Below are 13,730 nucleotides of genomic sequence, written 5' to 3'. Positions count from 1 at the left end.
GCAGCGCCCTCCGCAGGCATCCCGTGCCCGGATCCAGCACGCGTGCGTCGCTCCCGGGGCCGGGTTGGGCTGAGCCGAGGCACTTGAGGGCGCCAGGTCCGTCGCAGACCCGTCCCCGTCCCCGTCTCCGTCTCCGTCTCCGTCCCCGTCCCCGTCCCCGTCCCCATCCCCATCCTCATCTCCATCCCCGGCCCCATCCCCATCCCCGTTCCCATCCCCATCCCCAACCCCATTCCCATTCCCATCCCTAGCCCCACCCCCCCCGCGCTCAGCTCCCCGGCGGACAGGAGCCGGGTCCCGGGTTGAGGACGAGCTCTTCGGGGGGGAAGCGGTTTCACGCTCCCCGTTCCTCTCAGCCCTGTGCTCCCCTCGTCCACTGTGGAGTGTGGAAGTCCCGGCCCCCCCCGCAGCCTTCGTCCGTCCCACTCCGTCCCCCCACCCCCCATTTCCGTGCCCCCAGGGCAGGGCGGTGCTCCCGGAGCAGAGACCACAGCAGGCTGAAAAGTTAGGGAAAAAGAAAAAAGAAAAAAAAAAAAAGCCGTAAAAAATTTATTGATCTACTAAAAAAGAGCAGTGGAAAACAAGTTACACGCATCAACACAACAAAAAAGAACCCCCACCCGCCGGGCCACCTCCTAGTGTTTTCCTGGAAATAAATTAAAAGGAGCCTAAAGGTCCCGGGTCTGAACCAGGGCTGGTCCCAGAGCACCAGGACAGGGCACACATCGGAAACCGAGCGCTGTGACACAGGGGGACCCGAGCACCCGGGGGGGGGGGTCCCCAGTAGCCCCCCCAGTGCCCAGCAAAGCACTTGAGCATTCCCCGGGCAATGACATCTCCAACTTTTTGTTCTCGGAATATAAAAGCAAACAACCAGCTGTAGTTTAAAGCAATTAGAAGTGTCATACAGGAACGATTTGGCTCTCTCTTTAATTAAAACATACAAATCAGGCCGGCGACTGGCGTGAGTTACAAGGACAAATGTTTGTTTTCACCCATCCCTCCGCTTCTCTCCTCAAAACCTTTCTCTCCACCTCCGCAGCCCTTCACACCCAGATCAGAGCTCAGAGCAATCGGAATCCCTCGAATCCATCCCCATCCCTCCGCCGACTCCTTTTTTTTTTTTTGGTACAAAATATATATATAAAAATAGACTAGGCTTCTAAGGACGGTGGCCGTGTCGGCTGCTCCTTCCAGTCCAATGGAAAACAACAAGCATACTTAACCAGATTATGCCCGGAGAAAATATCCATTCAATATACAAATACTGCAGGACTTTCCACGTCGGAAAGCCCTTAGGAAATGCCAAGTGACAAACCTTTAATTGGTTGTTTGACGTACAACTGAACGCTCAAACCCATAGCAGCAAACTCCAAATAAAAAAATAGGAAGGGAGACCGTGAATACTAATGGCACTGAGTGGTGGACGTGGCCCGCGCCAGCTCCGACCTCCGTCCACCAAAGCTGCGCTCGGTCCCACGAGACCCCCCCACGGGAGGCAGCCACCAGCACGGACCTTCTGCTCGGACACACGTGAGGTCGGCAGGGGACTGGTGACGGGGGGGAGAGGGGGGAGCGTGGGATGAGATGAAGGGTTAGAAAAAATTCTGGATTATGATTTTCCCCGTCCTTACACCTTTGGAATTGAACCAGCTGGTGAGCAGAAAGGCACAAGAGCTAAAGCGGTGATGGCAGGGTCCTGCTGCCACCGAGGGGACACGGGGATGGAGGGGACAGCAGCCCCATGTAGGAGCATCCCCATGGGCCTTCCCCTCGTCAGCAGCCATGACACAGCGTCACAGCTCAACCGGGTGTCCCATGCTGGTGTCACGGCTGTCCCCAGGACCCTGGCGCCACCCAGCTTTGCATAGGCACAAACCTGTCGTAGGAGCGGTGTCACAGACACAGAAGTAAGGACAGTTGCAAAAGGCACATGGTCGTTCAGTCTGGATTTGCAAAAGGCCAACTAGCAAACATTTGGTGTGTGGGGCAGGGAGCCCCGGGTGTTACAGGGATACCTGGTGCTCGCATCTCTCTGCAGTGCCCCCCGTCTGCAGCAATGCGATGCCATCCCCGTGGACACAGCGCAGCCCCAGAAGCACTTTCCATGGGCGTACCCAGAGACCTGGCAGGCTGCAGGCTTTGCGCCATCTCCGGAGAAGGAGTATGGCGTGAACAGAACAAAAATGACCTCAAACCCTATTAAACTCTGCCTGAACTACTGCTGTTCATTTTGGCTTGGAAGAATAATCTACAGCAGGGAAAAAGACTTCAGCAGGAAAGCCATTACTGGTTGCGACGACAAGCCCAAGTGAACGGCCCAGGTGCTGGCACAGGACGGGAGGTGGCCGTGGGATGCCACCAGCTGGGCCATGCTGCTTTCTGTGTGCCAGGCACCTCGCTGCCCTCCAGCTGGGGAGCACGGGGCTGACGGGCACTGCCCAGCTCTGGGTCCCTGTGAGCTGCTGAGCGTGCGGTGCCGGGACAAGGAGCGGCCCTGGGGCTGCGCAGTGCACCAGCCGGACCCGACATCTGCTCATCTACACTGCGTTTGTGCCCCTCCCTCTAAAAAAAGGATTTTCCCTTAAGAAGAAATGTAAACAATATTTCCTTCTCCGCTAGAAACCACAACAGAGACGTCGTGGCCTTCACTGTCATTGGAACTGACCTAGCCCAGGGGGGTGGCTGGGCTTCCTGTACCCTGAAAAACCCCCATCCCGCAGCCCCCCCGCGGCCCTGAGGCGCTGGGAGCCGTCTCATTTGGATCGTGGCTGCTCCGGCAGCTTGGGCTGCCCAGAGGAAAGGAGAGGTGCCCTCTTCTCTCCCAAGCGTAAGCCTGGCACGTGGCACCTCCGCCTCTCTCCCCGCTGCCAAGGCCCCGTACCACGCGCTCTGCCATCTCAAGCCATAAAGCAAAGCAAACCTCGTGCAGTGAAGCCTGGCTCAGAACTTGCCAGCTGTCACCTCCCAGCGCCCCTAATCCCGGCGAGCGGCACCGGCTCGGATGGATGGAGGAGGCGGGGGGGGCCCATCTCATCTGCTGGCACTTCTGTGCAGGTTTCACTGCCTTTCCCAACCCTCTGCACACAGGTCCCAGCGGGTCCCGGGGCCGTGAGGTGCTGCAGGGTCTGAGCTGGCATTGCCTGCAATGGGGTGGGGGGCACGGGGCGGCTGGTGGCAGGGGGTCACTGCGCGAGTCCCTGCTGTGGGGCAGTACCTAAAGAAATGAAAAGCTGGTGGGAGAGCTGGGCAAGGACGAGGGAGGCTGAAGGACGTCTCCCTCCTCTCCGGCTCAGTACTGCCGTACATTGAAGAACCCGACGCTGGTGGGGGACTCCTTGACCGTCACCGTGATCAGGTTGGCGGTGACATCCGTGACGAAGACGTGCTCGATCAGGCTGCGGGTGGGCTTCCAGTCCTGGCTGGTCTGGATGGAGACAGACATGTTCTGACCCACGCCGGGAAAGGAAGCCGAATCCCGATCCGAGTCCGAGCTGCTCTCGTCGCCCGTACTCATTTCAGAGAGGGCAGCCGCCTTGCGGCTCTCGGGGGCCGCGTGCCCCTCCTGCCCACCACCACCTGTGCCACCCTTGGCCACGTCCCTGTCACCAGCGCCCGCCCTGCGTGCCTGCTTCTCGCTCTTGCCGCCGTCTCCCACACCGGCAGCGTTCAACCCGGCGCCGGTTCCGCCACCCTTTGACCCAGCAGGACCCGAGCCCACGGCTGCAGCGCTGCTTTTGGGCACGGTGCTGCAGGCGTGGCGAGGCAGGCTGCTCCCGCCCGCCGCACTCTGCCCGTTTTTGACGCTCTGCAGGTTTAAAGCTTGGAGGTTCAGCTCCTGGCTGGATGCCTGCTGCCCTCCGGGCACAGAGGAGCTCGTGGGCGTCTTGCTGCCGTTGTGCAGCATTTGGGCTCCCGCCGCGAACCCCGACTTCTGATCCCCTCCAGCGCCGCTGCTAGGAACCTTGGCGGTCTTGGCTCCCTGCATGGACAGCCCCAGCTCCCCAGCTCCTTTCTGGTTCCTCATTTTTAAGTCCAGCCCTAAGCCACTTTTGCCGGATGCCTGCGACTTCAGCGCCAGCCTTCCCAGCAGCGAGGTCTCAGCCGAGCTCTGGTTTTGGGACATCCTGTTCATGTAATGCACGATGGAGCTCTGCCAGCTGATGGCCCGGCTGGGGCTGCTGGAGCCGCTCTTCATCGCGCTGGGGAGGTTTTCAGCCGAGGATCCCCCGGAGCTGAGCCCGGCCAGCGCGCCCTGTGGCTCCTTCAGCCCAGCCAGCCCTGAGCCTTGTGTGCTGTGCTGCGGCTGCAGCTTCCCCAGCAGCTTGCTGCTGCCCCCCACCTCTTTCCGGGACGTTTTCAGCACCTTCGTCAGGTTCACGGTCCTTCGAGCCGCTTTCTGTTCCGGGGGGAGAGGTTTCCGCCCACGCTTCTTTCTGGAACTGTCCTTCATTTCTGGCTTTGCCACCAGGATCTGAGCTTTCTTCTGCGGCACCGGGTGGGTCTCCCTGCTGCGGGGACCTCTCTTTGCTTCCAGGTCACTTTCATCCTCTTCATCAGAGGAGGAGGAGGAGGAGGACGTTGAGGAAGAGGAGCTGCTCGACTTACTTTTCGAAGGCATCTCTGGTTCCTAAGAAGCAATGGAGAGGGACATGGAAAAAGTCACCACAGACAATAGAACCACCACTACGGGCGTTGCAAACCGCTCAGCGCTGCCTGGCCAGGCGCTGCAGAAAAGCAGGTTCTCTCCCTGTGCCACGGAACCAGGCAGGGGCCAGGGAACCCTTCCATCTCCTACACCTCACCAGATCAGTGATGAAGAGCAGTCCTCCTGCAGGCACCCTTGTCCTGCAATGCCGTGCCCCCCCCGCCGCCCCCAGCACTCACCACGTGTTTCCTGGGCCTGCCTCGTGGCCGCTTGCCTCTCTTGCGGTTCTGCACTTCTTTTTCATGTTCCCTGAAAGAAGGCACTGCTTAAAGACAGAGCTTGCGTGACAAAACAACAGACCACCAGCCCAGCCCAATCTTGCTCTTTCTTTTTTTTCATTAAAAAGCAGCTTTTCAATGAAACACAAGCCCATCGGTGTGCACTGAGCTCCTGTGCACGACGCAACATGAGAAAAAGAGAACTAGAAACTGAAGGTAGGGCTCTAAAAATGGTGGTCTCCCAGTAGAGGTGGCTGTCAGGACAACGGGACACTCTGCTGCTCAGCAGAGCCCTGCGACACGGGCGGAGAGATGGAAAGTCTCTGCATAAAACATGGTGCTAAGCTGCATGGACCGCTGAAATGCATTCACCAAAGTGCTCACAGAGCCATGCGTGTGCATGCAGCACCTTCCCAAGGGCTGCCCAGGCACCTTGGCTCTGCGGGAGCCTCCCAAAAAGCAGCACTGGATTTTGCGGTGCTTTCCAGGGTCTTTGTGCCCAACCTGGCTCTGCACCGGGACCTGAGGAGGTTCTGCACCCAGCGCAGTTTATTTGCATCCCCGTTCCCTACAACAACACAGCCCCAGCGAGAAGTTTCCAGCAGTCAGTGCCACACCGCAGCGTGCCCCGTCCGGAGCAGCAGCTTTTCCCATTCTCAGTGAAATCTGCTCCAATGGGAACGGGCAAACAGAAGCACCCGAGCTGCCCGAGGAGCCCTTCCTTGTTGACACACTCAGAGCTGTGCTTCCCCTCTGCAGCAAGCAGCAGCCTGGCCCCTCTGCAGAGCGAAGGCAAACGCCTTTCCTGGAGCACAGCGAGGTCTCTCCCCGTGCTCATTTCACCTCTGCCACCCTCAGCCTGGGGTGGTGTCCCAGCTGCGGCCCCACAGACCCAGGCTGGGCACAAAGAGCACTGCTGAGGTTCCTGTGCTGCGTGGTGTTCCTCCATTTAAAAAGGACAGCGCCGAGCTGCAGCGCGTAGGGCTAATTAAACAGCGCGCTGCCTGCAATCACCACCAGCTTCCTTTCGCGGAGGGAAAAAAAAAAAANCGGGGCCGTGTCCGGAAGACCAAACTGTTTTTATATGATTTTAAATATGTCTCCTGCTCTCTTCCTCCAAGTGACTTTTTTTTTTTTTTTTTTTTTTTTTGTATTTTTTTTATTTGATTTTTTTTTTAAAAGCTGTGTCCTCATTAACCTCCTTTTTCTGCTCCGCTGGGTGAAAGGCGCAGACCCCCTTATTATCAGAGCTGTCAGCATCTGTGCGCGGAAAATGAGTGTCAAGTAGGAGCGGGAGAAAGGTTCGCACAATGGCGCCTTTCTCCCCCGGCCCAGCGGGGGGGACCCTTTCACACGGGCGCGGCGGGGCCCCGGGCCGGGGCGGTGCGGAGGGGGTGGGGACGACCCGCGGGGGGCGGGGGCGCGGCCGGCGGAGCCCCGGGGCACGGCCCGAGGAGCCCGGACTCCGCCCCGTAACCGGGAGCTGCCCCTCCGCCCCGACGGCGGCCCCTCGACGGCGAACCCTGGGCGTGGGCGATGCCCGTCTCGGGGCTGCCTCGCCCCCCGCCCCGCCGCGGCGGCCGGGAGTGAAGGATGGGGCCGGTGCCCGTCCGCGGCCGCGCAGCGCCCTCCGCAGGCATCCCGTGCCCGGATCCAGCACGCGTGCGTCGCTCCCGGGGCCGGGTTGGGCTGAGCCGAGGCACTTGAGGGCGCCAGGTCCGTCGCAGACCCGTCCCCGTCCCCGTCTCCGTCTCCGTCTCCGTCCCCGTCCCCGTCCCCGTCCCCATCCCCATCCTCATCTCCATCCCCGGCCCCATCCCCATCCCCGTTCCCATCCCCATCCCCAACCCCATTCCCATTCCCATCCCTAGCCCCACCCCCCCCGCGCTCAGCTCCCCGGCGGACAGGAGCCGGGTCCCGGGTTGAGGACGAGCTCTTCGGGGGGGAAGCGGTTTCACGCTCCCCGTTCCTCTCAGCCCTGTGCTCCCCTCGTCCACTGTGGAGTGTGGAAGTCCCGGCCCCCCCCGCAGCCTTCGTCCGTCCCACTCCGTCCCCCCACCCCCCATTTCCGTGCCCCCAGGGCAGGGCGGTGCTCCCGGAGCAGAGACCACAGCAGGCTGAAAAGTTAGGGAAAAAGAAAAAAGAAAAAAAAAAAAAGCCGTAAAAAATTTATTGATCTACTAAAAAAGAGCAGTGGAAAACAAGTTACACGCATCAACACAACAAAAAAGAACCCCCACCCGCCGGGCCACCTCCTAGTGTTTTCCTGGAAATAAATTAAAAGGAGCCTAAAGGTCCCGGGTCTGAACCAGGGCTGGTCCCAGAGCACCAGGACAGGGCACACATCGGAAACCGAGCGCTGTGACACAGGGGGACCCGAGCACCCGGGGGGGGGGGTCCCCAGTAGCCCCCCCAGTGCCCAGCAAAGCACTTGAGCATTCCCCGGGCAATGACATCTCCAACTTTTTGTTCTCGGAATATAAAAGCAAACAACCAGCTGTAGTTTAAAGCAATTAGAAGTGTCATACAGGAACGATTTGGCTCTCTCTTTAATTAAAACATACAAATCAGGCCGGCGACTGGCGTGAGTTACAAGGACAAATGTTTGTTTTCACCCATCCCTCCGCTTCTCTCCTCAAAACCTTTCTCTCCACCTCCGCAGCCCTTCACACCCAGATCAGAGCTCAGAGCAATCGGAATCCCTCGAATCCATCCCCATCCCTCCGCCGACTCCTTTTTTTTTTTTTGGTACAAAATATATATATAAAAATAGACTAGGCTTCTAAGGACGGTGGCCGTGTCGGCTGCTCCTTCCAGTCCAATGGAAAACAACAAGCATACTTAACCAGATTATGCCCGGAGAAAATATCCATTCAATATACAAATACTGCAGGACTTTCCACGTCGGAAAGCCCTTAGGAAATGCCAAGTGACAAACCTTTAATTGGTTGTTTGACGTACAACTGAACGCTCAAACCCATAGCAGCAAACTCCAAATAAAAAAATAGGAAGGGAGACCGTGAATACTAATGGCACTGAGTGGTGGACGTGGCCCGCGCCAGCTCCGACCTCCGTCCACCAAAGCTGCGCTCGGTCCCACGAGACCCCCCCACGGGAGGCAGCCACCAGCACGGACCTTCTGCTCGGACACACGTGAGGTCGGCAGGGGACTGGTGACGGGGGGGAGAGGGGGGAGCGTGGGATGAGATGAAGGGTTAGAAAAAATTCTGGATTATGATTTTCCCCGTCCTTACACCTTTGGAATTGAACCAGCTGGTGAGCAGAAAGGCACAAGAGCTAAAGCGGTGATGGCAGGGTCCTGCTGCCACCGAGGGGACACGGGGATGGAGGGGACAGCAGCCCCATGTAGGAGCATCCCCATGGGCCTTCCCCTCGTCAGCAGCCATGACACAGCGTCACAGCTCAACCGGGTGTCCCATGCTGGTGTCACGGCTGTCCCCAGGACCCTGGCGCCACCCAGCTTTGCATAGGCACAAACCTGTCGTAGGAGCGGTGTCACAGACACAGAAGTAAGGACAGTTGCAAAAGGCACATGGTCGTTCAGTCTGGATTTGCAAAAGGCCAACTAGCAAACATTTGGTGTGTGGGGCAGGGAGCCCCGGGTGTTACAGGGATACCTGGTGCTCGCATCTCTCTGCAGTGCCCCCCGTCTGCAGCAATGCGATGCCATCCCCGTGGACACAGCGCAGCCCCAGAAGCACTTTCCATGGGCGTACCCAGAGACCTGGCAGGCTGCAGGCTTTGCGCCATCTCCGGAGAAGGAGTATGGCGTGAACAGAACAAAAATGACCTCAAACCCTATTAAACTCTGCCTGAACTACTGCTGTTCATTTTGGCTTGGAAGAATAATCTACAGCAGGGAAAAAGACTTCAGCAGGAAAGCCATTACTGGTTGCGACGACAAGCCCAAGTGAACGGCCCAGGTGCTGGCACAGGACGGGAGGTGGCCGTGGGATGCCACCAGCTGGGCCATGCTGCTTTCTGTGTGCCAGGCACCTCGCTGCCCTCCAGCTGGGGAGCACGGGGCTGACGGGCACTGCCCAGCTCTGGGTCCCTGTGAGCTGCTGAGCGTGCGGTGCCGGGACAAGGAGCGGCCCTGGGGCTGCGCAGTGCACCAGCCGGACCCGACATCTGCTCATCTACACTGCGTTTGTGCCCCTCCCTCTAAAAAAAGGATTTTCCCTTAAGAAGAAATGTAAACAATATTTCCTTCTCCGCTAGAAACCACAACAGAGACGTCGTGGCCTTCACTGTCATTGGAACTGACCTAGCCCAGGGGGGTGGCTGGGCTTCCTGTACCCTGAAAAACCCCCATCCCGCAGCCCCCCCGCGGCCCTGAGGCGCTGGGAGCCGTCTCATTTGGATCGTGGCTGCTCCGGCAGCTTGGGCTGCCCAGAGGAAAGGAGAGGTGCCCTCTTCTCTCCCAAGCGTAAGCCTGGCACGTGGCACCTCCGCCTCTCTCCCCGCTGCCAAGGCCCCGTACCACGCGCTCTGCCATCTCAAGCCATAAAGCAAAGCAAACCTCGTGCAGTGAAGCCTGGCTCAGAACTTGCCAGCTGTCACCTCCCAGCGCCCCTAATCCCGGCGAGCGGCACCGGCTCGGATGGATGGAGGAGGCGGGGGGGGCCCATCTCATCTGCTGGCACTTCTGTGCAGGTTTCACTGCCTTTCCCAACCCTCTGCACACAGGTCCCAGCGGGTCCCGGGGCCGTGAGGTGCTGCAGGGTCTGAGCTGGCATTGCCTGCAATGGGGTGGGGGGCACGGGGCGGCTGGTGGCAGGGGGTCACTGCGCGAGTCCCTGCTGTGGGGCAGTACCTAAAGAAATGAAAAGCTGGTGGGAGAGCTGGGCAAGGACGAGGGAGGCTGAAGGACGTCTCCCTCCTCTCCGGCTCAGTACTGCCGTACATTGAAGAACCCGACGCTGGTGGGGGACTCCTTGACCGTCACCGTGATCAGGTTGGCGGTGACATCCGTGACGAAGACGTGCTCGATCAGGCTGCGGGTGGGCTTCCAGTCCTGGCTGGTCTGGATGGAGACAGACATGTTCTGACCCACGCCGGGAAAGGAAGCCGAATCCCGATCCGAGTCCGAGCTGCTCTCGTCGCCCGTACTCATTTCAGAGAGGGCAGCCGCCTTGCGGCTCTCGGGGGCCGCGTGCCCCTCCTGCCCACCACCACCTGTGCCACCCTTGGCCACGTCCCTGTCACCAGCGCCCGCCCTGCGTGCCTGCTTCTCGCTCTTGCCGCCGTCTCCCACACCGGCAGCGTTCAACCCGGCGCCGGTTCCGCCACCCTTTGACCCAGCAGGACCCGAGCCCACGGCTGCAGCGCTGCTTTTGGGCACGGTGCTGCAGGCGTGGCGAGGCAGGCTGCTCCCGCCCGCCGCACTCTGCCCGTTTTTGACGCTCTGCAGGTTTAAAGCTTGGAGGTTCAGCTCCTGGCTGGATGCCTGCTGCCCTCCGGGCACAGAGGAGCTCGTGGGCGTCTTGCTGCCGTTGTGCAGCATTTGGGCTCCCGCCGCGAACCCCGACTTCTGATCCCCTCCAGCGCCGCTGCTAGGAACCTTGGCGGTCTTGGCTCCCTGCATGGACAGCCCCAGCTCCCCAGCTCCTTTCTGGTTCCTCATTTTTAAGTCCAGCCCTAAGCCACTTTTGCCGGATGCCTGCGACTTCAGCGCCAGCCTTCCCAGCAGCGAGGTCTCAGCCGAGCTCTGGTTTTGGGACATCCTGTTCATGTAATGCACGATGGAGCTCTGCCAGCTGATGGCCCGGCTGGGGCTGCTGGAGCCGCTCTTCATCGCGCTGGGGAGGTTTTCAGCCGAGGATCCCCCGGAGCTGAGCCCGGCCAGCGCGCCCTGTGGCTCCTTCAGCCCAGCCAGCCCTGAGCCTTGTGTGCTGTGCTGCGGCTGCAGCTTCCCCAGCAGCTTGCTGCTGCCCCCCACCTCTTTCCGGGACGTTTTCAGCACCTTCGTCAGGTTCACGGTCCTTCGAGCCGCTTTCTGTTCCGGGGGGAGAGGTTTCCGCCCACGCTTCTTTCTGGAACTGTCCTTCATTTCTGGCTTTGCCACCAGGATCTGAGCTTTCTTCTGCGGCACCGGGTGGGTCTCCCTGCTGCGGGGACCTCTCTTTGCTTCCAGGTCACTTTCATCCTCTTCATCAGAGGAGGAGGAGGAGGAGGACGTTGAGGAAGAGGAGCTGCTCGACTTACTTTTCGAAGGCATCTCTGGTTCCTAAGAAGCAATGGAGAGGGACATGGAAAAAGTCACCACAGACAATAGAACCACCACTACGGGCGTTGCAAACCGCTCAGCGCTGCCTGGCCAGGCGCTGCAGAAAAGCAGGTTCTCTCCCTGTGCCACGGAACCAGGCAGGGGCCAGGGAACCCTTCCATCTCCTACACCTCACCAGATCAGTGATGAAGAGCAGTCCTCCTGCAGGCACCCTTGTCCTGCAATGCCGTGCCCCCCCCGCCGCCCCCAGCACTCACCACGTGTTTCCTGGGCCTGCCTCGTGGCCGCTTGCCTCTCTTGCGGTTCTGCACTTCTTTTTCATGTTCCCTGAAAGAAGGCACTGCTTAAAGACAGAGCTTGCGTGACAAAACAACAGACCACCAGCCCAGCCCAATCTTGCTCTTTCTTTTTTTTCATTAAAAAGCAGCTTTTCAATGAAACACAAGCCCATCGGTGTGCACTGAGCTCCTGTGCACGACGCAACATGAGAAAAAGAGAACTAGAAACTGAAGGTAGGGCTCTAAAAATGGTGGTCTCCCAGTAGAGGTGGCTGTCAGGACAACGGGACACTCTGCTGCTCAGCAGAGCCCTGCGACACGGGCGGAGAGATGGAAAGTCTCTGCATAAAACATGGTGCTAAGCTGCATGGACCGCTGAAATGCATTCACCAAAGTGCTCACAGAGCCATGCGTGTGCATGCAGCACCTTCCCAAGGGCTGCCCAGGCACCTTGGCTCTGCGGGAGCCTCCCAAAAAGCAGCACTGGATTTTGCGGTGCTTTCCAGGGTCTTTGTGCCCAACCTGGCTCTGCACCGGGACCTGAGGAGGTTCTGCACCCAGCGCAGTTTATTTGCATCCCCGTTCCCTACAACAACACAGCCCCAGCGAGAAGTTTCCAGCAGTCAGTGCCACACCGCAGCGTGCCCCGTCCGGAGCAGCAGCTTTTCCCATTCTCAGTGAAATCTGCTCCAATGGGAACGGGCAAACAGAAGCACCCGAGCTGCCCGAGGAGCCCTTCCTTGTTGACACACTCAGAGCTGTGCTTCCCCTCTGCAGCAAGCAGCAGCCTGGCCCCTCTGCAGAGCGAAGGCAAACGCCTTTCCTGGAGCACAGCGAGGTCTCTCCCCGTGCTCATTTCACCTCTGCCACCCTCAGCCTGGGGTGGTGTCCCAGCTGCGGCCCCACAGACCCAGGCTGGGCACAAAGAGCACTGCTGAGGTTCCTGTGCTGCGTGGTGTTCCTCCATTTAAAAAGGACAGCGCCGAGCTGCAGCGCGTAGGGCTAATTAAACAGCGCGCTGCCTGCAATCACCACCAGCTTCCTTTCGCGGAGGGAAAAAAAAAAAAAGAAAAAGAAAAAGAAAAAAAAAAAGGATCCAGAAATGAGTTGTAATTAAATCCTATCATAAACTTTAATGATTTTTATTAATACGGAGCCAAAATATTTGGCGGCGCTGCGTTCCATGCAGCCAGCTGGCTATTCTCTAGCCCCAAGCCTGACGCCCGGTGTATAATAGCTGCAGAACAATTGCAGCTTGGCTCGGCGGAGCAGCCCCGGCTCTGGCGGAGGACACCATTTTCTCCCACCCATCCGTTCCTCACCCCTCACAGAGCCGTGCCCTCCACAAACACCCGCCGGTGCCTTTCCCAATGCTCTGCGAGCCGGGTGTGCAGCCACCCCCCGGCACAGCCCCCGCTGTCGGACGGGAGCACGAGCTCTGCCGGGCGCTGCCGTGCGCCCATTGTGCAGCGGGAGCACAAACATATTGTGCACAGGGCCATAAATCCTCCGTGTTTACCCAGCCCTGGGAGAGGCGTCCTAGGTGGACCTGAACGGTAATTTCAGGAGATGAACAAAAGAGCCGGGCCACAAAAGGCACGGGGAGCTTCAGGCTGTTGTTTCCACCGCTTCCACCGCACGCGTGGCCAATTAGAAGTTAATCGACTTCATCATTTGTTAAGAAATATTTATAGTTTGCTCACTTTTTTTGGAAAGCGAGGAGGAGCCTCGGATCAAGGATGTTCTCCTCGGGTTCCCAGCTGTTGTGCCTGGAACAGAAGACGCGCACTGGGCGAGAGCGGGGGACTGATGCTCCCCCCCGCGCCCCCAGTACCGGCCGGGCCCGGGGAGTTCATCCGAGGACACCCGGGTCCTGGGGCAGCCCTGGGCCGGGGACCCGGCGCCTGGCGGTGCGCTTCCCATGGCGGCAGCGCTGGGGTGGGGATGGCCGGGGAGGGGATGGCCGCGGACGGACGGGGACGGAGGGGAAAGGGATGGCCGGGGATGGGGATGGCCGCGGATGGACGAGGGTGGCCGGGCAGCGGGTGGCCGAGGACAGATGGGGACGGCTGGGGAAGGGATGGACGGGCCAGCAGCATCTCAGCAGCGGCGGCTCGGAGCCCCCTACCCGCGGCGGAGGCCCGGGCCGGGCAGGCCGGGAGCGGCCACGCTGCCGCACCGCGAGGTGATACCCGCGCAGCGCGGGCAGCCCCGGTTGCCCGGCGGAAGGGGACGCGCGATCGGTGCCTGTGCTCGGAGGGGCGGGAAGGGGGGGG

The 13,730-nt window shown here is 59.8% G+C and overlaps 2 protein-coding genes across 2 annotated transcripts in view; both read right to left on the bottom strand.

Moving 5' to 3' along the window:
- Nucleotides 913-8,697, bottom strand: LOC110407503 (chromobox protein homolog 2-like). The gene is made up of 3 exons (XM_021415261.1): nucleotides 8,664-8,697; nucleotides 4,806-4,882; nucleotides 913-4,630 (listed from the first exon to the last, which is right to left on the bottom strand). Exons 1-3 carry the CDS (start codon nucleotides 8,695-8,697, stop codon nucleotides 3,293-3,295), a joined length of 1,449 nt encoding a protein of 482 aa, XP_021270936.1. The 3' UTR covers nucleotides 913-3,292.
- CBX2 (chromobox 2) overlaps nucleotides 7,459-13,730 on the bottom strand; it is a 10,535-nt gene continuing 4,263 nt past the window's right edge. The window contains exons 2-5 of the mRNA XM_021415260.1: nucleotides 13,583-13,701; nucleotides 13,158-13,306; nucleotides 11,434-11,503; nucleotides 7,459-11,176 (exon numbers count right to left, since the gene is read on the bottom strand). Coding sequence (XP_021270935.1) covers nucleotides 9,839-11,176; nucleotides 11,434-11,503; nucleotides 13,158-13,306; nucleotides 13,583-13,701 — 1,676 coding nt within the window. The 3' untranslated portion in view covers nucleotides 7,459-9,838. The remainder of the gene's footprint in view (nucleotides 11,177-11,433; nucleotides 11,504-13,157; nucleotides 13,307-13,582; nucleotides 13,702-13,730) is intronic.

Source organism: Numida meleagris, chromosome 17 (genome assembly GCF_002078875.1).
Source record: "Numida meleagris isolate 19003 breed g44 Domestic line chromosome 17, NumMel1.0, whole genome shotgun sequence".
NCBI lineage: Eukaryota > Metazoa > Chordata > Aves > Galliformes > Numididae > Numida > Numida meleagris.
The sequence above is the reverse complement of the archived record's forward strand: the minus strand, read 5'-3'. Positions and strand labels throughout refer to the sequence as shown.

Excerpts from the sequence above, each read along its gene's own strand:
- LOC110407503 (XM_021415261.1), bottom strand. The coding sequence starts at position 8,697 with ATGGCGCAAAGCCTGCAGCCTGCCAGGTCTCTGG. Across the intron at positions 4,883-8,663 it reads GCAGCCTGCCAGGTCTCTGG|TGCTGGGGGCGGCGGGGGGG; the intron begins GTACGCCCATGG and ends ACACGTGGTGAG. Across the intron at positions 4,631-4,805 it reads TGCTCTTCATCACTGATCTG|GAACCAGAGATGCCTTCGAA; the intron begins GTGAGGTGTAGG and ends ATTGCTTCTTAG.